Here is a 24,483-nt window from a genome sequence, read left to right on the forward strand (position 1 = left end):
AGCAATGTAGCAAGCAATCAAATCAAGAAATACAGTTTCAATGCTGTGCAGTGTTAATGCTGCATTACAGAATGATAATCCTAGACATCCCACTGATTGTTAAAGTAAGCTCATGGAAATTTCTGTGGTTACTTTGGATTGCTTCAGTACCCTCATTCCTGGACCAAAATAAAGAGAAAACTCCAAAGACTTGCACTAACATGTACCTATCGATTTGACCCTGCATCTTGAGGCTGTACTGGGAAATGCTGCATCTTTCAGATCGGAAAATAATGAGATTTAGGGGTAAAATATTCAACATTGCATTCAGGGACTTAGCAACAACACTGTGTGGCCAAATCCTAACATCATGATGAACACATTTATTCCTACACAGAACTGGTTTGCAAATTGTGTTCTTTCCTGTGCAAAGTTTTGACAAAAATTCTTTTTCTGTTTTCACTACTTTTTTCTTCACATTTTTTGAGTTTTAAATGAAAACTTCAAGGGGTAAATATTTTACAGTTTTTCAATGAAAAGCCAAACAATTTCTATAACAGTGAAAAATGTCACCAAAAAATGCTGAATAACCATTTTCAACTGAAAAAAAAAACAGTTTGAACAAAAAATTTTCAACCATCTCTACTCCTAAATGGTAGCTGGTTGCTTTTTATGAAAAGTGCTGATCTGCTCCTATTGAAACTAATGGCAAGATTTCCAAAACTAATAATCCAAACTCCCTTGAACTTGGGGAAGCTAAGAATTTGAACGTAAATTTCACAGCTAGCCCTTGTCTCATTAAAGGGCTGAACAGAGCCCCAGATCTCAGATTGGTTCACAGATATTTTACAATACACTTATACATTTCATATACCGGTAATAGTAAAACATACACCCAATCAATTGTGCTTTGCAGCAATCAAGTTGGCTGGAGAAATCATTTCCTATGGGACATATAACTTTATATGACTCCTTATAGTAGTCAGCGTATTAATTTTCTCTTGTCTTAGGGATGCTTACCTTCAATCTTCTGTCTTCCCTGAGGACAGCATTATTTGTATAAGCCATAGGTAAGTCTTTTTGACTAACTTCTACTATTTAAGCTTAGTATTATAATCACTAAGGTGATCTAATTTTTATAAACATTTACAGATACATTCATTGTAGGATATTAAGGCCTGACATTTGATCTATAAAATTGCTGGTACTGATGTTGCTATTAGCAAACCAAACCATTTGATGTGTATACCTAGGGGATATTATTAAATCAAAACAGTTTCAACAGAGCTTATGGACTGCATTAGATGGAACCATTTGCTGGTGTGTGTGTGGAAATATTTGTGGCCATTTCATATGGAAATAAAAACATTGTGATAAATGCAACATCTTTGCCCTGCCATATGGAGATCCAGGTTTGATTGTCATTTCTCAGCTCTCACTTTGCAGACTGATGGCAACTAAGCTGTGGAGGAACATACTCTAAAGGAAATATCTCACGTCATTTAACAGCATTCCTTCAAGCCCACAGGCTTATCAAGGATGATTTATTGTGTTGAGGGATGGAATATGGTGCTCTGAGTGTGGGACACCAAAGGCTCCGACATGGGGGAACACCAAAGCCTCTGATATGCATACAATAAGCTGATCTGAAAAAGAGCGTGCAACCTACAATTTCTTAAGTTTGTACCATAAATGTGCCTGTTTAGTTCTGTGAAGATTATGCACTTTTTAATGGACTATCCTACTAAAAATAGCTGAAGTCAAATGGATTTCCAAGAGTCCTCAAAACTGGCACAGTTTAGAGGAACAGTCCACGAAGTGCCAAATGGGCCATTTTTCTCTGCTTACTGAATGTTTATACATTGCTGCCCAATAAACAATATGTGGTGCTAGAGCAACCCCTGGCATAGATTTAAAGTCAAGAAATAGTAGCAGTGTGATTTTGGAGGCTGTAGCAGTTATTTTATCTGATCTCTGGATGGAAACCTGCTTTAATATGAAACCCAGAGTGGATGCTTAAACACCCTGAGGCAAGCTACAAAATGCAACTGATTTTTCATCTGTTGGATCTTTGTTCAAATCTCACTTTATTTTCACTATAATAAAAGGGGATGTTATGCTTCCAGATACAAAGAACAAAGCATACATTTTTCAACCTCAAATGAGGTTTATTTTTGACAAATGAAAACAACAAAAATAAAATCTCCATGAGTGAACAAAGTCTGTGTATGTCTCCTGGTTTATGTGCACTGAGCAACTCTGGGAACAGGCAAAAAGTTCTGCATATACAACAATAATTTCCCCCATGTTTCAGTCCTATATTTGGCCTAACATAGCTCCCAGTGTTACAAGGGAAAATTTCTTTCTTTCACTACTGGTTAGCTGAGTTTTCTTGTTGCATAATTAGATTGAACTCCTTTAAGCTTAAATAAAAGTGACATTTATTTGAAAATAAAGAGAAATATCCAAACAAAATAAACATTAAGGAGAAAATAAACCCAGCTAGACTAAAACACCATAGCTAGCAAGGCTCTTAGCTGGGCTTTTAGCACCAAGACAGCTACACTGATGGAGCTGCATTACTGCAGACATTTAATGTAGATGCACTGCACCAGTGATAGGGGCAAGGCTTCCTCCCCTTGCATACTATATGCAACTGCCAGGGGCAAAAGCAGTCTCTATGTTCAGAAGAGCACTGGCACTGCTTTTTCCTTGTACCCCACAAGAATATGAGCCCAGAGAGGCTGCTAAGTGGGGAACACAGTGCACCATAGTGTGTGTGTGTGTGTGTGTGTGTGTGTGTGTGTGTGTGTGTGAGAGAGAGAAGCATGCATGTACCCCCTGCATGCTGGGAGTCTGGGGATGGAACTCTGCCTTACTGAGACACAGTTCTTCCCAGATTCCCTCTGAGGGTATTATTCTGCATGCCCCTTACTCATGGCCCTATGCTATTTATGGAATCTGTCCCTATAGTATTTTTAAGAGAGAAAACCTGAGAATTTACCTACAACACTATGACACTTTGGGGGTTCACCCAGTCCAGTAAGGGGCTGCATCACCACCTGCTCTGTAAGCCTGGGTGACTGTGCTCTGTTGCTTTGTCTCAGAATCCTGACACCAGCAGCCTGCTCACAGCACAATGGCCTCCCACAACCCCCTGGCTTCCACCAGCCGGGTTACTCCTTGCAGAGTGACACCAACAGCCCTTCCAGTCCAGAGCCTCCTCAGAACCATCTCCCCTGCAGTGCCCAGTCCCTCTCACTCACCCCTCACAGACGTTATCAAGTTCACTGCCTCCGAAGAGACAGAGCATACACCAACATATTCGCTCAACAGAGGATTTTGCTCTTTGGTTTCATACACAGCAGTGAGATGGTTTTGTAACCAAACAAGAGCAAGTTTATTAACAAAGAAGAAAGATGTAAGTGATAATAAATAACAGTAGCAGAGACAGATATGGTTGCAAGTAAAACAAAACAAATCACACTTTCTAGTGACTAAAACTTAATTTCAACTAGTTACAATCTTCATCTACACAGGTTTTCTCACCTATGGTCAGTTTCCAGCTACTCTTGCCCCTTGGGCCAAGAGGGTCCACTTTTCATGAACTCAAAGGGTGCTGTCCCCTATGCCCCCTAGGTAGGGTAGCCAGATAGCAAGAATGAAAAATTGGGATGGGCGTGCTGGTGGTGCGGGTAATAGGTGCCTATATAAGACAAAGCCCCAAATATCGGGACAATCCCTATAAAATTGCCACATCTGGTCACCCTACCCCGGGGTGATGGATACCCATAAGTCTTTCAGCAATTCCTTATAGCCTCAGCGTTTATCTTTGTTTTCAAAGTTCCGGGGCTCAGCTCTCTGTGTCCACAGGGAGCTTATGCAATGTTAATTTTTGCAGTCTCCTGTGATTTTACCATGCAAATGATCTTCCTGTGATCACCGATGCAAATGAATAGCCCATTGTTCTTGGCCACACCTGGTATGATTTGCCATTGAGCCAAAGCGGTGTCACTATTCTCCTTTGCCTGGTAAAAACCTGTTTTGCCTCCTTGATCTGTTTACAGACTCCAAAACCTAATATCAGAGAGTATCCATAATTTTCATACAGCCTCGTTACATACATTTCACAGTGATATTAATGACCAGCATGTTGGTAGTTTTCAGATGATACATTAAAAGACACCTTTTAAATAAAAATAATGACAACCGTGTGTGAAGTATATTGAGCTGGTCAGGCCAGATGAGTTTTACTGTTGCACATGAGGGACCCCCTAGCCATCTGGCATTGGGGTCCTCTTAGGGTCACAAGCACAAAAAAAGCCAACTGTTAAGACTATTTCTTCAGGGTAGGTTTGTAATTAAAGTGAAGTGCACATGCAAATTCTTTATCCAAGAATTTCTGTGACAGTGACATAAAGATCTACATAGGAAATAGAACCTCTGCATACGTTAGGTCAAGGTTTTCCAACTCAGAATCAATCAACCTTTAAGTAATAGAAGCCTTTCACTTTCAGTGTAGATAGAGCTACAGAGTACAGATTCTCATTATGTATTCTGTTATATACCCCAAGGAAATAAAAGCAATAGTTCGTTCTTTTTTATTTTCCTGAAATGTTAGGAGCTAATGTTATTATCTTCAGTACATCACAACTGCAATAAACTAATTCACAGTAACACAGGAAAGCTTTCATTGATCGAGACTCATCAGGCAAAGACAGTTCTGTAGCTATGAGTTAATAGCTGTGGTGCATCTGTTTTAGTCATGCTTTATTTGCCTCCAAAAGTTATAAAAATTTGAACATATTTGCATCCATCTCATTTGCTTTTTGGAACATGGGGTGTGGAATTTAATACCTGGAAAATGACATTGTGTGTAACTTGAAAGGCATTTATGGCCAGATTTTTAAACATAGACAAAGAACAATTGCATGCCTGCAGCTGCACACACTAATATACACAAGCAAATACCAAATGTCTGTAAACAACTTGGATGTAGCATTCAAATAGGGCCAGTTGGACACCCATCGGGCCATATGTATTCATAACAACCCGATTAGCATCAATGCACTTATATTAATACTTATAAATTAGGCACCCTACTCATATGTGCATGATGGCAAACACTGAAATTTGAAAATCTGGGGCCAGATCCTCAATTGGTCCTATATTAATGTATACCAATTTTGCCTGGTTCATAAAGTCTGAAAAAAATGGAAATATACAGTAGTTATTATGGGAGGTTATGTAATGCAAAGGAAATAATATTAACAATGACATGGTCGTTCTCCATTATTCAGGATATAAGTTTCAGAAAGTAATATGGTCATAAATACTCCAGTCAATGCATACACATAATCATCAGGAGTTATCTAGTTTACAATATATTATTTATAGATGAGCAGTGAGGAGGGGTAATTCTACATGATTTGCATCCTCAAGGTTGTTGTGAATTTAGGCGTGGAAGGATGAGATTTTTATAGGTAAATGTCGGTAAAAATTGATTTCACCATACACAAAGAAACTGATGAAAAAATATTTCCATCAATAATAATCAAAATTTACAGATAGGCAAAGTAAGAAAAATATTGCTTGAGAATCTATTAGAGTCAAAATCTAGTGGTTTTGACTTTTGAATTAGTCTTGTTAACAAATGGACTAGCGAATGTATGGTAAAAACTGGTTTGATTTAAGGATATTTATTTTGTATATTTTGACATGTGATGTTGACCATTTGTGTTTTAATGGTTTATAACACTTTAACTATAGCAGGGATTGGCAACCTTTGGCATGCGGCTCGCCAGGGTAAGCACCCTGGTGGGCTGGGCCAGTTTGTTTACCTGCCGCATCCACAGGTTCGGCCAATCGCGGCTCCCACTGGCTGCAGTTCGCCGTCCCAGGCCAATGGGGGCTGCGGGAAGCAGCGCGGGACGAGGGATGTCAAAGAGGGAGATTTTCCTTTCAAAAACTCTCTATAGCTAGATGAAAAGGGAACAAAGGATGTTGTTAAAACGAAAGCCTTACTTAATACTTTAATTTCAATGGCTTTAAACTGTTTTCCCTTTTTTTTTACTATATCTTTAATAAAAGGTTAAAATAATGTTTAATGGTGTTTGTCATGATACTAAGCAGGCTGAGATCTCTGTAGCCTGAACCATGTTTAAAACTGTTTAACGTTGATCAATTACATCAGCATGTTAACACCTTTAACTCTTTGGGCCCGTATATTTCATCTAAATTAATCCAGCATATATGCAAAGAAAAATGCAACCAGGTATTATTGGGTTTGTAGTGAAACAATGAGATAAAATCATAGACAGATCATAGAGGAATAACCATTATGAATATGTGTAATCCTAAAGGAAAAGTTTGAGACATGGTGTCTCGCCAGGCTGCTTTTTATAAGAATTCTACATCTTCTCCACAATTCATGATGCTGGCAGCACATCAATGATCTTTCTCACTCAGACATTGGGTTTCCAATATTGCTGTTCTCTTTCCAGCATTTTAAAGAGGAATTTCCCTGCCAACAAGAAGAATGTAGAAAATTCCTCCGCAGTTGATCTTAAAAAAGAGGGCTTCAGAACATTTGCAAAGATAGAAAAATAAATTCAGTTGGGATCTGACTGTGGCACCAGAGAGCATTTCATCTCATCTATGATTGCTTCCTATTTCCATCTCAAGCAGTGAACATGGGCAATTGTGAAGGATGGAAGTTCCCATTTGCAAAGATTTCAAGATTTAAAAATGTGGTGGCTATGTTCCAAATTGGAGTGAACACTGGAAAATTTGAAATTCCCTGTGAAAGAAAAGTAAGTAAGTAAATAAATAAATAACATGGGGTCATTTGTGTCAAGCTGTCTTGCAGTGACTCTGAACCAGGAGGATGAGGTAGACGAGGCTTTCTTCGGACAATTAACTGAAGTTTCCAGAACACAGGCCCTAGTTCTAATGCGGGACTTCAATCACCCTGACATCTGCTGGGAGATCAATACAGCAGTGCACAGACAATCCAGGAAGTTTTTGGAGAGTGTTGGGGACAACTTCCTGGTACAAGTGCTGGAGGAACCAACCAGGGGTGGTTCTCTTCTTGACCCGCTGCTTACAAACAGGGAAGAATTGGTAGGGGAAGTAGAAGTGGGTTGCAACCTGGACAGCAGTGACCATGAGATGGTTGAGTTCAGGATCCTGACAAAAGGAAGAAAGGAGAGTAGCAAAATACAGACCCTGGATTTCAGAAAAGCAGACTTTAACTCCCTTAGGGAACTGATGGGGAAGATCCCCTGGGAGGCTAATATGAGGGGGAAAGGAGTTCAGGATAGATGGCTGTATTTTAAAGAAGCCTTATTGAGGGCGTAGTAACAAACCATCCTGATGTGCAGAAAGAATAGCAAATATGGCAGGCGACCAGCTCGAATTAACAGTGAAATCTTTGGTGAGCTTAAACACAAAAAGGAAGCTTACAAGAAGTGGAAACTTGGACAGATGTCTAGGGAGGCAGGGCCGGCTTTAGCAAGAGCGGGGCCCGATTCCTGGGGGCGGAGCTTGCTGCAAGCCCCGCCCCCAGGAATCGAGCCGCGCTCTGGCCGGGATTGCCGGGCTTGGGTCCGACCCGCGCCGCGCCGCGGGGGCCGCGCCGGGGGGGGGAACAACCCGAACCGCGCCGCGCCGCGGGGGCCGCACTGGGGGGAGGGGGGGACGACCCGAGCCACGCCGCGCCGCGGGGGCCGCGCCGGGGGGGCGGGGACCCGAGCCGCGCCGCGGGGGCCGCGTCGGGGGGAGGGGGGGACGACCCGAGCCACGCCGCGCTGCGGGGGCCGCACCGGGGGGGCGGGGACCCGAGCCGCGCCACGGGGGCCGCGCCGCGGGGACCGGGCCGGGCCGGAGCCGACCCGAGCCGCGGGGGCCGGGCCGGAGCCGACCCGACCCGAGCCGCGGGGACCAGGCCGGGCCAGACCCGAGCCGCGCCGTGTGGGCCGAGCCGGAGCCAGGCCGCGCCGCGGGGGCCGGGCTGGAGCCAAGCCGGGCCAGAGCCGCTGGGGCCTGCGGGTACGGGCCGCACCTCCCCGAGCCCTTCTCGCGCCCCCACCACCCCAGCTTACCTTGTGCTGCCGGCCCGCCCCTGCTTCTTTTCAGACTTCCCGCGAATCTCTGATTCGCGGGAAGCAGGGGAGGGGGCGGAGCGTTCAGGGGAGGGGAGGAGGGGGAAGTGATCTGGGGGCGGGGTGGAGAGCTGCAGCACGGGGCCCTCTTGGCGCGGGGCCCAATTCAGCCGAATCGGCTGAATCGGCCTAAAGCCGGCCCTGTAGGGAGGAGTATAAAAATATTGCTCAAGCATGCAGCGGTGTAATCAGGAAGGCCAAAACACAACTGGAGTTGCTGCTAGCAAGGGATGTGAAGGGTAACAAAGAAGGGTTTCTACAGGTATGTTAGCAACAAGAAAAAGGTCAGGGAAAGTTTAGAACCCTAGTGGGGGAGGCAACCTAGTGACAGAGGATATGGAAAAAGCTGAAGTACTCAATACTTTTTTTTGCCTCAGTCTTCACAGACAAGGTCAGCTCCCACACTGCTGTCCTGGGCAACACAGTATGGGGAGGAGGTGAGCAGCCCTCAGTGGAGAAAGAACAGGTTAAGGACTATTTAGAAAAGCTGGACATGCACAAGTGCCTGGGTCCAGATGCATCCGAGGGTGCTGAGGGAATTGGCTGATGTGATTGCAGAGCCATTGGCTATTATCTTAGAAAACTCGTGGCAATTGGGGGAGGTCCCGGGTGGTTGGGAAAAGGCACATATAGTGCCCATTTTTTAAAAAGGGGAGAAGGAGAATCTGGGGAACTAAAGACCGGTCAGCCTCACCTCAGTCCCTGGAAAAATCATGGAGCAGGTCTTCAAGTAAACCATGTTGAAGCACTTGGAGGAGAGGAAGGTGATCAGGAACAGTCAACCTGGATTTACCAAGGGCAAGTCATGCCTGACCAACCTGACTGCCTTCTATGCTGAGATAACTGGCTCTGTTGATATGGGGAAAGCAGTGGACATGATATATCTTGACTTTAGCAAAGCTTTTGATAGGGTCTCCCACAGTATTCTTGCCAGCAAGTTAAAAAAGTATGGATTGGATGAATGGACTATAAGGTGGATAGAAAGCTGGCTAGATTGTCGGGCTCAATGGATAGTGATCAACGGCTCAATGTCTAGTTGGCTGCCCGTATCCAGTGGAGTACCCCAGGGGCCAGTTCTCGGGCCGATTTTGTTCAACATCTTTATTAATGATCTGGATGATGGGATGGATTGCACCCTCAGCAAGTTCGTAGATGACACTAAGCTGAGAGGAGAGGTAGAATTACTGGAGGGTAGGAATAGGGTCCAGAGTGACCTAGACAAATTGGAGGATTGGACCAAAAGAAATCTGATGAGGTTCAACAGGGACAAGTGCAGAGTCCTGCACTTAGGACGAAAGAATCCCATGCACTGCTACAGGCTGGGGACAGTTCTGCAGAAAAGGACCTGGGGATTACTGTGGATGAAAAGCTGAATATGAGTCAGCAGTGTGCCCTTGTTGCCAAGAAGGTAAATGGCATATTGGGCTGCATTAATAGGAGCATTGCCAGCAAATCAAGGGAAGTGATTATTCCCCTCTATTTGGCACTGGTGAGGCCACATCTGCAGTATTGCATCCAGTTTTAGGCCCCCCACTACAGAAAGGATGTGGACAAATTGGAGAGAATCCAGCGGAGGGCAACGAAAATCATCAGGGGGCTGGAGCACATGACTTATGAGGAGAGGCTGAGGGAACCAGACTTGTTTAGTCTGCAGAAGAGAAGAGTGAGGGGGGATTTGATAGCAGTCTTCAACTATCAGAACGGGGGTTCCAAAGAGGATGGAGCTCATCTATTCTCAGTGGTGGCAGACGACAGAACAAGGAGCAATGGTCTCAAGTAGCAGTAGGGGAGGTCTAGGTTGTATATTAGGAAACACTTTTTCACTAGGCGGGTGGTGAAACACTGAAATGGGTTACCTAGGGAGGTGGTGGAATCTCCATCCTTAGAGGTTTCTAAGACCTGGCTTGACAAAGCCCTGGCTGGGATGATTTAGCTGGTGTTGGTCTTGCTTTGAGCAGGGGTTTGGACTAGATGGCCTCCTGAGGTCTCTTCGAACCCTAATATTCTATGATTCTATGACTCAAGAGCACGAGTACCAACCTCAGGGCAGGCTGCTAAGAACCAGGGCACAAACTCCAAATTAGTTGTGAGTTCCTTAGATTTCACTAACCAATCAAGTATAAACTCCTCGGGCTCTACAACAACCTAAACATGGCATCACAGATCAGTCCCACTGGGTACTCTGATCTGTCTCACCACCTAGGTGCACATACCTTTGTGATAGATGGTCCCTTACACCAAAGATCACAGCAATATTCAGGTTGCTCTCAGCCCCAAAAGACCAGTCACTCACCCCAGGACAATCAATTGCACCTTAGATCTCACACCAAAGACAACGCTTGTAGCCAATCCTATAATAAACTAAATTAAATAAGAAAAGGAAACAAAAGGGTTATTTACAAGGTGAAAGCACATATACATAAACGAGTTACAATCAACTTTCGAAAGTAATAGACACATCTCTAATAAATAAGTTCTGTATGATCTTTAGGGCTAAGCACTGGGTATTTCTTGCTTATGCCTAGACAATTGAAATAAGATGTTTTGACTCCCCTGCGCTTCTCCCCCCCCAAAAAAAAAATTCTGGTAAAATCAACTTGATTTGTCAAAGCATTTCCATTTCAGCTGAACCACATATTCTGACACATGGTGGTTCTTTGACCAGCTCTAAATATAACTTCACATTTCTCTCTCTCCCTTTCATTGCTACTTATTCCAAAAAAACTGTTAGCTTTCTACAACAGGAGAAAAAAAATGAGTGCCAACTCTCCCCATGATTTGGATGTATAAAACAAATAACCTTTCTCACTAAATATCAATATGAAAAAAAATCCAAATTAGCCCTTTCCCCACCCCTGTGTTTGATATTTTGAAAAACATAATACTCAAACAATATTGCTGCCACGTGAAAAAAATGTAATCTTGGAAGCAGCAGAGGAAGGAAAATCAGACTCATGGCTGCAGCTAAATATTCCCAGTTCAATTTCAGTATCTTTTTTACTTAGCTGGAAACAATGCAACAACTCCCTTCTTCGGGCTAGAAAAGCACTGTACTAATATATGATATGTTCAGTGGATTTCTAGCCTTATTCACATGACAATATACAGTAGCCCTACAGATACTGATGTGTGTTTAGCAATGTACATCTGGTATGACTTATCTAATTTAGCAAATTAGACTAATGAATTACAACTTCACTGTCAGTCTTTAGTGCAGCAGGGTTGCAATGAGATGGCTGTCACCCCAAGGGAGTGGAGATTGGAGTTTAGGATTAGAAGCCAGCTAAGCAAAATAAGACCTGATGAGTAGTTCCATTGACTTCGGTGGGATTACTGACTTGAGCAGAGATAAATGAGTGTGTAGGTTGCGGAAGGATGATGAGTCCTATGATCATAATGTTGTTTACTAATAAGTAATTGTTGACAATTCTATCTGTAGGGGTGTGGTTGTGTCCCATGTAGCACCAGTATTGAATTCACAGATATTCTACCACATACAGTAGTAGAGGGAATCCTTCGGGAGTTTCTTTGTGTGGGTGGGAGAAGAGGAAATGGAATGATCCCTTTAAGTATTTCAATATAATAAAATATATGCCAATAACATAAAAATAGGAACACCCCTATTTACAGTGTGCGTTGTGTTTAGATTTGGAGTATTTTAAATGCTTATACCATACAGTATTTTGTTTTCTATCCAAATGCTAGGAATAGGCTTTCTGCCCACTTCCAGCATAACTGCTGATTGAGGCAAATACTGCCAGCTGCTGAATGTTAACCTTTGTTTTTGCTAAAACATTTCCACATATTACCAGAGTAAGCACGTATTTTATTTAGAGGGTTCAATGATCTCATATCATTTAAATGGGTTGAGTTGTACTAGGACCAGGCCCCAACAAATGTTGACTTTAGTCAGTCTGATGGACTGCATGTATCAGTGAAGTAATCCAATCTGAATGGAATCCAGACTGCCTCAGACTCTGCTCTTCTAACCATCTGAACTGAATCTGAATCTAAACCTCTGTTACCATGGAAAATGGACAAGGAAAGGTGCAGATAATGCTAGAAAAGATAAGAGAAATTATTAGCAAAACTACAGTTGATTAAATACTATTTTGTTAAATAATTCATTTGATTAATTTCACAACATGTTTTGAATGTATTTGATACGTTTTGTTTTCATCACTTGCCCTCCTTACAGAACTAATTGAATTTTTAGTGAATATATATTCACTTGAGGGCTCAATCATGGTTTTGCCATGTGCCCAGACTAAGGGACAATGTATTTTACCCTTGCCACAAGAGCAGCCCAGGAGAGAGCAATTGTGTGTCTGTGTCACAATCTTTCTCCATATTTCCCCACCCCAGGGAGGAAGTAAATAGAATCAAGCCTGTAGTCAGTGCAGTGTATGTTCCCCAGTGCACCGGCTCAGCTTCATTGACTGGCATGTTGTGGGATGGCACAAGTCATGGCTCCATCCAGTTCACACCCCACTGCACTCTCTCCCACTCACTAGCACGAGTGGGTGACATAGCTCTGCTAAATCTACTTTTGCCTCTTGCACTGCTGGACTACAGTTTGGTCTTGAATAATTTCCTTTGCAAATTCCACCGTATTTTTCAAATGATGAATGATTCCTCTTCATTAATTATTTGCTGTCCTGTAATAAGAACCATGGTAGGTTTGCAAAATATAAAGCAAGGGTCTGAACTTCAGTGCAAAGATCTACTGACTTTTGAACCTAGTTAAGGACTAATTTTCTTTCTGTGTTTAGTTATGACATGTTGATGCTGTTGAAGGCAAATAGTCTTCTGATCACTTCCATCCACTCAATTATGAAAAGTACTGACTAACACTTTAAAAAAATCCTGAACAATTGCCCTCATTTTATTGCAGTTAAAGATCTGTCTGTTTTTATTGTCATCTCCTGTTTAAAACGTATTGATAAATTTGCTGTGAAGAAGAAAAAGCAACAATGGCTTTGTGGCGCTAGCCTTGGTGAGAGAGCAACAGCTTTGTGCTGAGTGTTGTACAATGACAATAGTGCCCAAGCCTGTGGCAAAAATTCCAATAGGTGAGCAAGGGGTATATGGATATACCGAGGGCCAGTGCAAGGAAGTTTCGCGCCCTAGGCAAAACTTCCACCTTGCGCCTCCCCCAGCCCTGCGGCAGCTCCCCCCCTGCCGCCCTGAGGCGCCCCCCCCCCCCCCCCGCAGCAGCTCCCCCCCCCGACCTGAGGCGCCCCCCTCCCCCACGGCAGTTCCCCACCCCCCGGGAGCCGTGCGGCAGCTCTCCACCCCAGCTCACCTCTGCTCCGCCTCCTCCCTGAGCATGCCACCCCCGTTCTAATTCTCCTCCCCTCCCAGGTTTGCGGCGCCAAACAGCTGATTGGCGCTGCAAGCTTGGGAAGCGGGAGAAGTGGAGCGGCGACCGCGCGCTCGGGGAGGGGGCGTAGGAACGCTGTAAAAAAAATTGGGGGCACTGCTTTTTGGCGCCCCCAAATCTTGGCGCCCTAGGCAACCCCCTAGTTTGCCTTAATGGTAGCACCGGCCCAGGATATACCAGTAAAACATATTTCACAAGCCTGAGGATGGGATAGTGTAGTAACTCCTAGTATAAATACTGTGTGGTTACATAGGCAGTATGACTAATCACCATTTAGAAGAAGCAGCTCACAGTTCTGTTTATCTTGCATTTGTATGAGGTAGGAATTAAACATTAATATATATCTTAAGACAACTTACTTATATATGTATTCAATTTGTGTGTTAAGCCAAACTAAATTATACTTAAGGTTGAAAAAATATAGATTATGTGGAAACGCAACAGAGAGGTTCTGGGAACAGAATCATGCCTAGCCCAGCACGGGTCACCCACTTAGGCACTCTGTGCTGGCTACAACAGCCCCCACAGCCATTGTAACCTTCCCCTCTGTATTTGTTTGTAGTGCCATGTGTAGACCCACAAGACCATGTCCTCGTCACTCTCCACCTGACCCACAATGCCCCACTGTACACTGGCATGGAGAGTCCTGAGGACCGCTGCTTTGTGATGCACAGTAAGTAGCATAATCTCTTTGTACTGCTCTTTACGACCTAGCCTTCCTGAACAGGAGAAACTTGGCATTTCCTCTGTATTTTGTCCACTTGTGGCAGAAGGACCAGACAGGATTTCAGGCTAAATGGTGAGGCTAAAAACATTGTATCTCAGAAAAAATAACTTTTTTACTGTAGTGTGTTGTTTTATGAAAACAGAAGTCCTGTTAAACATTAGACATCTCAATTCAAGTAAAATATTCTGGAGTAACATCCTTGACCAGTCTTTCCAGCTGATGGACAATGCTGCTGCTTTTGCATTATTCAGATTTTCAATTTATCACTGATTATTATTTTTTGTATTATAGTAGCACTTAGAGACCCCAACTGAGATTAGGGCTCATGGTACAAAGACTTAGTGTGAGACAGTCCCTGCCCCCAAAGAGCTTACAATCTAAATTTACAAGACAGACAAAGGATGTTTATTATATACAAATGTAACCGTGTGTATATATAACAATATATATGCTATATCAGATGTGGAATAATGTATACACCCAGCCAATATATTTAATTGGTTATTTTAAAAAAAGTTATTTAAATATGTAATTATAAACTAAACTATTCCCCAGTATTACAACCCAATTATGAACATTTAGGCTAGTTGTCACAGTTTGATTGGGACAATCCCTAAGTCATAACAATCATAACAGTATCAGAGGGGTAGCCGTGTTAGTCTGAATCTGTAAAAAGCAACAGAGGGTCCTGTGGCACCTTTGAGACTAACAATCTGAAGAAGTGAGGTTCTTACCCACGAAAGCTTATGCTCCCAGTACTTCTGTTAGTCTCAAAGGTGCCACAGGACCCTCTGTTGCTTTTTACAAATCATAACAGTGCCATAAGCATAATGATACACATCTGGGGTCAGGCCCTGCAATCCTTACTCAGGCAACATTTTTGTTGACTTGACAGGGAAGGAGGATGCTGATTCTTTATTCCTAGCACACCCAACATGTTCACTGAAGTCAGTAGAAATTTTGGGTATGTAAGCAGTGGCGGATTAGCCAATGGGCCCATAGGGCCCATGCCCAGGAGCCCTGGCCAACTGGGGGGCCCTAGAAAAATTGGCACCCTGACCCCAACAAACAAGCAGCATGTGGGGCAGGGCAGGGCAGGGAAAGCACCCACACCCTGATCCCACTTCCCAGCAGAAGCGCTAGGCAGCGGGAGAAGCCCAAGCACCCGGACCCCAGATGCGGCCCCGGGACTGGAGGAGCTCTGGATCCCTGCCGCGACCTCAGGGCTGGGGGAGCTCTCACTCCCCGCTGCAGCCCCAGGGCCCTGGAGAGGGGGACAGAAAGCAGCGAATGGGTTGCGGGGCCGTAGTGGGGGGGTGGGGGGCAGAATAGGGCAGGACAGTGGGTGAAACTGGGACAGGGCAGTGAGGGAAGTGACAGAATGGGGTAGGGCCATGGGTGGAATAGGGATGGGGCTGGGGGGGAAGGGGTAGAACAGGGTGGGTCTGTGGATGGGGCCGCAGGCAGAAGGGGTGGAACAGGGGTGGGACTGCAAATGGAAGAGGTGGGGAGGCCCCCCCCCCACTTGCTCTGGCCAAGGGCCCCATGAAATCTTAATCTGCCTCTGTGTGTAAGGAATGAAGGGGTGTGTAAAGTCCCTGAGGTAAGAATTTCAGGATTTGGCCTTTGGGACCTGCGTGTAAATGGAAGTCATTTTTTGTAACCCATGTGGATATTTTGAATGTCATGCCCTCAAGTCACCATTCCAAATTGTTGCAGTTAAACGGGAGGGAATTGATCAGCTTGCCCAGCCGAGATGCTGGAAAGTTCTATAACAAGCCAGTTTGACTGTGAAGAGAGTAGGGCTTGTATCTGATTTTACTGATCACACAACTAAGAGTCTTCAAGCACAATGTGATTTTTATAATGATCTGTCAATGCATAGTCTTGTTATTATGGATTTGATCCATAATCTTTCTTTCTTTTTTAAAGGTGCAATGAAAATTAAGTTTCATGGTTAGTTTTTATCAACTTTACATTCATGTTATCTCCACAGAATCCACACAAAAACCCATGACAAGAAAATGTTTGCTGTAAACTGAAAAGGCTTAGGGCCAAATTATGCTTTGATGAGTATGTCATGCAACCCAGCTGAGTTCAGTGGGTTGGATTAGGTATAAATGAGGTCACATTTTCACCCTTAGACTGACCTTCTTTGAATTAAACATCCAATAAAGCATGGGACTTTTTAAAAATAAGATGCTAGCTTTTAAAATAATGTTTATATAAATGCATTATTTTAATCCAGAGAATCTCTCTCTCTCCCTCTTTCTGTCCACTCTCTGCCAAAACCATTAGTCTAGTTTCTTTAGCTATTTTAATGATTTACAGAAACTTCCTGTTATTTTTCAGTGGTAGGAAACACCCGTTCTAAGACAAAGTTTGTGTTTAACCACATAAGAATTAACCCTATTAGATATTTTACAGATAAAACTTAGAGGGCCACAACCTCAGTTAGTGTAAATTGGTGTAGCTCACAAGTTTACAATAATTGAGAAACTACCCCAGAGAAACATAAAGAAATAAACTGATTCCCTTTTCTTAAAGGAATTCAAGAAATACAACAAGCTGCACTCGCTGTAGGGAAGTTTCAGTTAGAGAAATCTTTAAGGCCATCTTACGTTCTCCTTCAATTTCCTCTTTTCTGCCGTGATACCAACAAAAACCTTGACAATTGTAAGGCAGCTGGTGAGTCCACTGCTTTTCATACCAATGAGTATAGTTTCATTGTTTCCTTGTGCCTTCACCATATGTTTGTTTTATTTACCTGTTGTCTGTGGTCTCAGAGTATGACAGCATTTTGGAGTGAGTGGGAGCAAGCCTCCCAGCCCAAATCAACAGACTTGGGCGAGCGAGGCTCACACCAGCGCTCTTAAAAATAGCTGTATAGACACAGCTCTTTGAAATTGCAGCTTGGGCTCTGAAGCTCACCCCTCTCGCTAAGCTTTAGATCCTGAGTGCCAGCCTGAGGCACAACTTCAAAGCTCTATCTATACAGTTATTTTTAGTGCCCTAACATGAGCCCTGCTACCACAAGTCTGTTGATCCAGGCTGAGAGGCTCACCCCCACTTGTCCCAAAACGCTGTGAAGACACGCCCAGAGGTGGCTTGGACTGTAAGTATTATGGGACAGGGATCACATTTTTGTTAAGTTTGTGCAGTGCCTAGCACAAGGGAGCTGGTGTCTCTGGGCACTACCAGGAATAAATAAATAGAGGTTCAGAGTGATTGCGTGAACAAAACAGCTGTCTTGGTTTGGAAGCATAGTGAAAACCAAAACTTCTAATGTGAGACTTCTATTGTATTATTTTATTTGCATCTATACAATGTACCAGCACCTCCAGTATAATGGACTTCTTATATGGGGCAGTTCCCTCTGCCAACCAACCCACGGACACTTTTCCTTCACATAAAGTGTTTTCTATGTTAGAGAGTCAAAAGTCTTCAGTTCAAATCTCATTGCCTCTTCTTGTTTATGTTGTATGTATGGAGGTGTGATGGTTTGAATTTAGCTCAGAGAACTTGTTCCAGTCTGATGGGTTTGAATGTGTGGCCCAAATTTTCAAACCTGGTAATTTACTCTGCATGTGCAATGTGAGTGCAAATATCTGTTGCATGCACACACAGAGAAACCCATACACAGACATTTTCTTATGCAACATGAACAAATTAAATATCCAATTGAGGTCAAGGTGGATGAGGTAATATATTTTATTGGACCAACTTCTGTTAGTGAAAGAGACAAACTTTCAAGCTACACAAAGCTCTTCTTCAAGTCTGGGCAAGGTACTCAGTGTCACAGATAAATATGAGGTGGAACAGATTGTTAAGCATAAGGAGTTAACACATGTTGCAAGAAACCATTCAAAATGAAGTGGGCAATTGAGATGTCTGCAATCAGGACAAAGGCGAATTAGTGGGTTACAGATTGTTGTAATGAGATATAAAACCAGTCTCTCTACTGAGTCCAAGATTTTTGGTGTCCAAAGGAGTAAATTAATTTAAGCTTCCAGGCTCATTTTTTGAAGGTGTTGTTCAGGTTTCTTTGAGGATGAGGACTGAGAGGTCAGATATGGAATGATCATTTTGTGAAGTGTTTGCCCACAGGTGACATGGTATTTTTGTCTTTTCTCATTTTTCTGTGTGAGCTCATTTGAGAGTATCTGCTTTTCCCTACATGGTTGTTGTGGGGGCATCTGATGCTCTGGATGAGGAGGCATGATGTGATAGACATGCAAATGACCCAGGCGTCTTGAAAGGTGATATTGTGGGGGTATTGATCATTGTAACAATGAAGATATGGCTACAGGTTTTGCATCTGTTGTTATGGCAGAGTCTGGTGCTGCTTTGAGTTGGTTTGTCCTGGTCCGTGTGGAGCTTGCTTCTGATGATGAGCTTGGCCCGAAGAAGAGGTTGGGGAAAGATTTATTTCAGGATGTGGTCCCCATCAAGTATGGGCTGTAATTGTTTGATGATATCCTGTATGGGGTGGTAGGTGACAACTAGGGATATGTGATCCATGAGGGTTTTTTCCATATATTGAAGCAGGTTCTCTCAGGGAAATAAGGTGGCCAATTCCATGATGTGCTCTACTTCTCTGGTGGCATTGCTGAATATAACCGCCACACTAAGAGTTTAGCAAGACATTTACTGGACCATAGAAGGGATGTACATGAATATGAATTAGACAAATACTGTGGGTTTGAAACCCAAATTCTACAGACATTCAAGTAAAATATGTTTTTTATACAGGAAAACAGATCGGTGGCTCAGAAGACTTTGATTTGGGAACAGACCATTCTTGTAACAGCCCTTTCTGCTTAATGGTGGATAGGGCTGAATTTCCAAAAAGAAGTGTGAGTAAGGACCCAAGGGCCTTGAAATTACTGAGTTTAGAGCTAGATTAAACCTATTAGGTCATCTCTTTCATCTCCTTGTGCATGAAAGAATGATCCCTATAGTATAGTTTTATTGCTTTGTCCAATAATGATTTTAAATGTCTCAGCAGTGGAGATTCCACTGATTACCCAGAAAGACTATTCTACAGCCTAAAGTGTCTGTCTCATTGTTATTAAAGGTTGCCCCCTTAATCAAGCTAAATTTTCATTTGTTTTAAAAAAGTTGATTTACCATTTTAAGATACATCATTCAATAACTAAAATCAAGACTCACATTTCAGTTAAGATTCAATAATATTAACTTGGAAAAAAGATATGCTCAAAACCTTGAATACATTTGAAAGGCTTCAAAAGAAACAGTGGAGTTAAAATGAAGAAAATCTAAAGATGTCAGAGATCTAAAAACCAGAAGACGGAAACATTAATAACAGTAAATATAACAATTCCAGGCTTTTACAAAATAGCATAGCAAAAGATTAAAATACCTAATTTAAAATAAGATCAAACTTAATTAAAGTCAGTCATACTGCTAATTTATTGCTAGAATAATTATTAGGAAAAATATTAATAGCCTTTAAAATACATTCAAACTCAATCAAATTGAGGTAGTGGTGAGCTGGATAGCTCCCCTTTAGTATCAGACTCACTGCTATCTTTACAAGTTAATTACACAAAGAAAAGCCTCAGCTTCAAAGAAATAAAAACCATTTCCCCACCTATATAAGGCATAGATGCCGGAACTAGGAGTGATGGGGGTGCTGCTGCACTTCCTGGCTTGAAGTGGTTTCCAACATATACAGGGTTTACCATTTGGTTCAATGGCTCACAGCACCACCCACTATACAAATTGTTCCACCACCCATGACATAAGGCGGAGTTTGTATGGAAGCAAAACTGAGTCCGTAAGATTTAAAGATATAAATTTTACTTGTAAGAACATACATTTCTCTTTTGGAGCCAGTGTGGTCTTTGATTCATCATATCAGATATATGATCATTTTAATTCAGACAAGAAATATTAACCCCCAACCCCACACCTGATTTATTAACCTTTCATGACCAACAGACTGTGAAAAATCAGCCAGGCATGTGTGTGTGGTGGGCTTTGCTGAGAGCATATATACAGTACCATTATAAGAAATGCAAAAAAGGCTTGGCTAATTGTAGAGTTGGATTGAAGCAGGTGCTTGGGGCGGCCGCTCTGGAGAGGGGCGGCACGTCCAGGTATTCGGCGGCAATTCGGCGGATGGTCCCTCACTCCGCCTGGGAGCGAAGGACCTCCCGCCAAATTGCCGCCGCAGATCGCGATCGCGGCTTTTTTTTGTTTTGTTTTGTTTTGGCTGCTTGGGGCGGCCAAAACCCTGGAGCCGGCCCTGGATTGAAGTCCCCAGTAGGATTCAAAAATCAGTCATAGATTTATACAAATACTCCCCTTCACAACCCTTGGGAGAAATCAGCAAAAACACGTTATTGATCTTAAGAAGGTTTTCTATTCCTACCCTTTCCCTTTTGCCTGCTGTCTTTAGTCCTCTTTTATCTGCCCTAACTTTTACAATTTTTATTGCTTTCTTGAACTTCATTGTTTATTTCAGAACTTCTCTCTAGATCTGACATCTTCCTAGTATTAATTTTAACCAATTACTTCTAACTGTATTTCACCCTAACCAAGTCTCCAATTTATGCCATTCAAATACATGGAGACAGACGGTATTATCTCTCTGAGTTGTTCAATGCCAAAGCTAAGTATTTAGCTCTTTTATTCTTGCCCCATATAGCAATCTTTCCAGAGCCTTAATGTTTTATTGCTCCTCTCTGAATTCCTTCCAGTTTGTTGAACACAGTTAGCTGCTTTTTTCAGTTGTTTGTCTGCAGAGAAAGAACTTTGTGTTGCATGGGAGGGAACCTTGACTCATCTCCTTACTGTAGCTAAAAACTGCAGTACTTTTATTTGGTATTCTGGGTTTGTCCATCTAGACATTGGCCACAGATAGCTGCTGGAAGCTGGGGAATGGTGGTGATGGTGGTGTGTGTGTGGTGGGGGGGAAATAAGATTGAGTTACAGTGTTATGATGGGAGAACAAGCCCCATATGGCTCTTCAGCATAGCAAGGATGTTGTGTCTCTTCACCATGCTATGCTAGGACGCTGAACATGTGCAGCACCTTGTGTTTGTGACAATTAATTTAACCCCCCAACCTTGTAGCTGAGAAAGCTGCCTTTGGAATGGCAGCACTGCCACAAAGAGAGAGAGAAATTGAAACATATGAAAAGATATTCCTAGGATCTGATATTCAACCCCCATGCCCAAAGCCTAGGGCCATGCTAAAATGTATGAGGAATTGCGAACCTATAATTAGCAAGATCAATTACTTTACTGAACATGCAAATTGGGTATTTCTGTGTATGAATGTCCAGTTAGACAACATATAGTCTAACCACTTGCTATGTGTGCTCACTCACAGTAGTTGTGCACACATTTGGGAATGTTGAAAATAGATAGAATTAATAAGGAGCACTAGTGAAGCCCTTTCCCATTCAGCTCTGACACACAGCAACCTCTCATACACAACTGCAGGACTCAGTAGATCTCAAACCTGAGTGGGAAGGAGGACAGATTAATGTAATTAATTTTAAACTGTAAAGGCTGAGGATCATTCAAGAGACAAGTCAGAAATTCTAAAGAAGATTTTTTCCTTCACTCAAAATCCGCTTTAAATGCCTCAGAGATCAAACACCCATTTTGCCAAGATACAGATTTGATAAACATATCCCTTAATTTCATCTTTTTAAAAGTGCGGTTTCTTAATAAAGTTAAAGGACAAACCCTTCTAATGTCTCAATGTTCTTTCTTCTCTCTCTTACAGTTTCGTTATACTCCAGTTTTTAAACCTTGTATTGAGCAAATCAAATTTAATTGCTAAGCTGTTCATTTAATTAACTAAAAATTGCCTACTCTGTTTTATAGCTGACAATGCATGTTCTCATTCAGTGAACATTCTAAATGTGCAGCTGTAACATACTGAAGCACAGAAATACCCATGAATTTATACTTGTACAAATGTGTGCCCAGATTGAAACTAACATGAGAGCCTGACTTTCCAGGGTGTATATAGGAGCATGCATTGTGAGCACGTCATGTTCAGTTCTTACTTATGTATGTAGTACAGGGGTCGGCAATCTCTGGCATGCGGCTCACCAGGGTAAGCACCCTGGCGGGCTGGGCCAGTTTGTTTACTTGCCATGTCCACAGGTTCGGCCAATCATGGCTCCCACTGGCCGCGGTTCGCCGCTCCAGGCCAATGGGGGCTGTGAGAAGCGGCACGGGCCGAGGGATGTGCTGGCTGTGGCTTCCCGCAGCCCCCATTGGCCTGGAGTGACGAACCACAGCCAGTGGGAGCCACGATTGGCCGAACATGTAGATGCGGCAGGTAAACAAACTGTCCCTGCCCGACAGGGTGCTTACCCTGGCGAGCCATGTGCCAGAGGTTGCTGACCCCTGATGTAGTACATAATTTTTAAAAGATTCAACCCTGAGTTTGAACTGACAACTTAGCACTAGATAACTGAGCTCAGGATTTTGCGCTGGAGGCCCATTCTGATAATCAGGCCTCAGGGGTTAAAAATTCAGTTAATCCAAAAAAATAATTGCTGTCAGGTTTAGTACAATTTGTACTAGCAAAAATTTCTCCTCCTTAACGATGATAAAGGACTTTTGAGGTTTTGCAAAAATGGTAGGACTCTTTCTCCATTTGATAAGTAAGGGCCAAAGGACTAGTACATTTGCTGATTTGCATGAATATTGATGGAGACAGGAAGGGAGGAGAGAGAAGGAGAACTCCATTTAGGGTGACCAGACAGCAAGTGTGAAAAATCGGGACGGGGGTGAGGGGTAATAGGAGCCTATATAAGAAAAAGACCCAAAAAATCGGGACTGTCCCTATAAAGTGAGGACATCTGGTCACCCTAACTCCATTGCCCTTTCCCCCTGGTGTCAGCTGGAACAGGGGCAGAAGATCCCACAACTAGGGGACAAATACCCATGGAAGAATAGGAATTTGTTTAGGCGCTCTGTCTTTAGAGTTGTCACAGCTCCAGTTCTAGGACAGCAGCAGCCCAATGCTGCTGAAGATCAAGGAAACCGGAAGGCGGATACAGACTAACACGGCTACCACTCTAAAACCTGTATGCTGTTCCTGTGATTTTCAGGGAGAGGGAGGAATCAGAATGGAGGCTCCTGGCTGCTCCCTAAAGAAGCCAGAATAAAGGTGGGGGCAGCTGGATTGTCCCAGGAAGGTGATTAAAGTAAGGGAGGAATGTTTTTGTGGGAGGTATCTCCTTTGAGGGAAGAGTTCCAGTCCCATTGTGGGGAGAAGTGGTTTTTCAGTTCAGTTTCAGAGGATGAGACCTGATTGACAAATATTACCTGTATACACATAATCTGCTATTCACCCAGCCCCACTGCTCATTGCCCCAGGAGTGAGCAGCTCCTCCTGCCTGTATTATACCTCTGCCCTTGAGAGAGGCAGACAATAGGTCACAATTTCAAGCTGGCAAGTATTTTCCCCCCTTGTTTACATTCCTGAGCATAACTGCAGGCTCCTGCTTCAGACAAGTTCTGTCTACTTTATCTAAGGATCACTCACTAAGGATACATTGTTATCATGCCTTGACTGGCAGTCAAAACAATGACTATTTCAACCATCTCCAATCAAAGAGCCATAAAGAGAAGGGAGGGTGGGCATCCTTCCAGTGAACTCTCCTTTGGGAATGTTCCCATTGCATCAGTCTGGGACATCATTAACTAAAAATGTGCAAAGATCTGGATATTTGGTTTGTATTCTTACACACCACTCTTTTAGAAATTGCCTAAACCCCATGAAAATAACAAGGCAAGAGAATAAAGATGCTCACTACATGGGGTTCTAATAAATATTCAGCTAACATTGAGGTGTGGGCAAATGTCAGTTTGTATTGGCTATACGAATACTTGGCCTGAAATTTAGACCCTGGATATATCCAGTCTAGTAAAAGAACTATGCTGATTTTTTTTTTAAATACAGAAAATAGACACTCCCACCCCCATCTGCCCAAATGTAAGAGAAATGGAAGCAACGAAAAAAAAGAAAAAGTAGTTAAGAAGGAAACACTAGAGAAAATTAGACTTGTGTGTGTGTGTGTGTGTGTGTGTGTGTGTGTGTGTGAGTGAGAGAGAGAGAGAGAGAGAGAGAGAGATTTGGCAATGAAGAAGGATGCAAAAAAGATGGAGGGTGAAAGTGAAAAATAAGGACAAAGGGGTGAATAGAAGATAGAAAAATAGTTTGTAAGAACTAAGGCT

The 24,483-nt window shown here is 42.9% G+C and overlaps 1 protein-coding gene and 1 long non-coding RNA gene across 2 annotated transcripts in view; one reads left to right on the plus strand and one right to left on the minus strand.

The window, feature by feature from the left end:
- Nucleotides 1-10,368: 10,368 nt before the first annotated feature.
- The window catches only part of LOC101933896 (chondroitin sulfate proteoglycan 4-like), a 145,937-nt gene continuing 131,822 nt past the window's right edge, over nt 10,369-24,483 (minus strand). Inside the window, exon 10 of the mRNA XM_065598916.1 lies at nt 10,369-10,502. Within this exon, the coding sequence (XP_065454988.1) occupies nt 10,456-10,502 (47 nt within the window). The 3' untranslated portion in view covers nt 10,369-10,455. The remainder of the gene's footprint in view (nt 10,503-24,483) is intronic.
- LOC135984239 (uncharacterized) overlaps nt 12,064-24,483 on the plus strand; it is a 31,765-nt gene continuing 19,345 nt past the window's right edge. The window contains exons 1-2 of the long non-coding RNA XR_010602163.1: nt 12,064-12,188; nt 14,087-14,197. This is a non-coding gene — a long non-coding RNA (uncharacterized LOC135984239). The remainder of the gene's footprint in view (nt 12,189-14,086; nt 14,198-24,483) is intronic.

This window comes from Chrysemys picta, chromosome 6, assembly GCF_011386835.1.
Source record: "Chrysemys picta bellii isolate R12L10 chromosome 6, ASM1138683v2, whole genome shotgun sequence".
Taxonomy (NCBI): domain Eukaryota; kingdom Metazoa; phylum Chordata; order Testudines; family Emydidae; genus Chrysemys; species Chrysemys picta.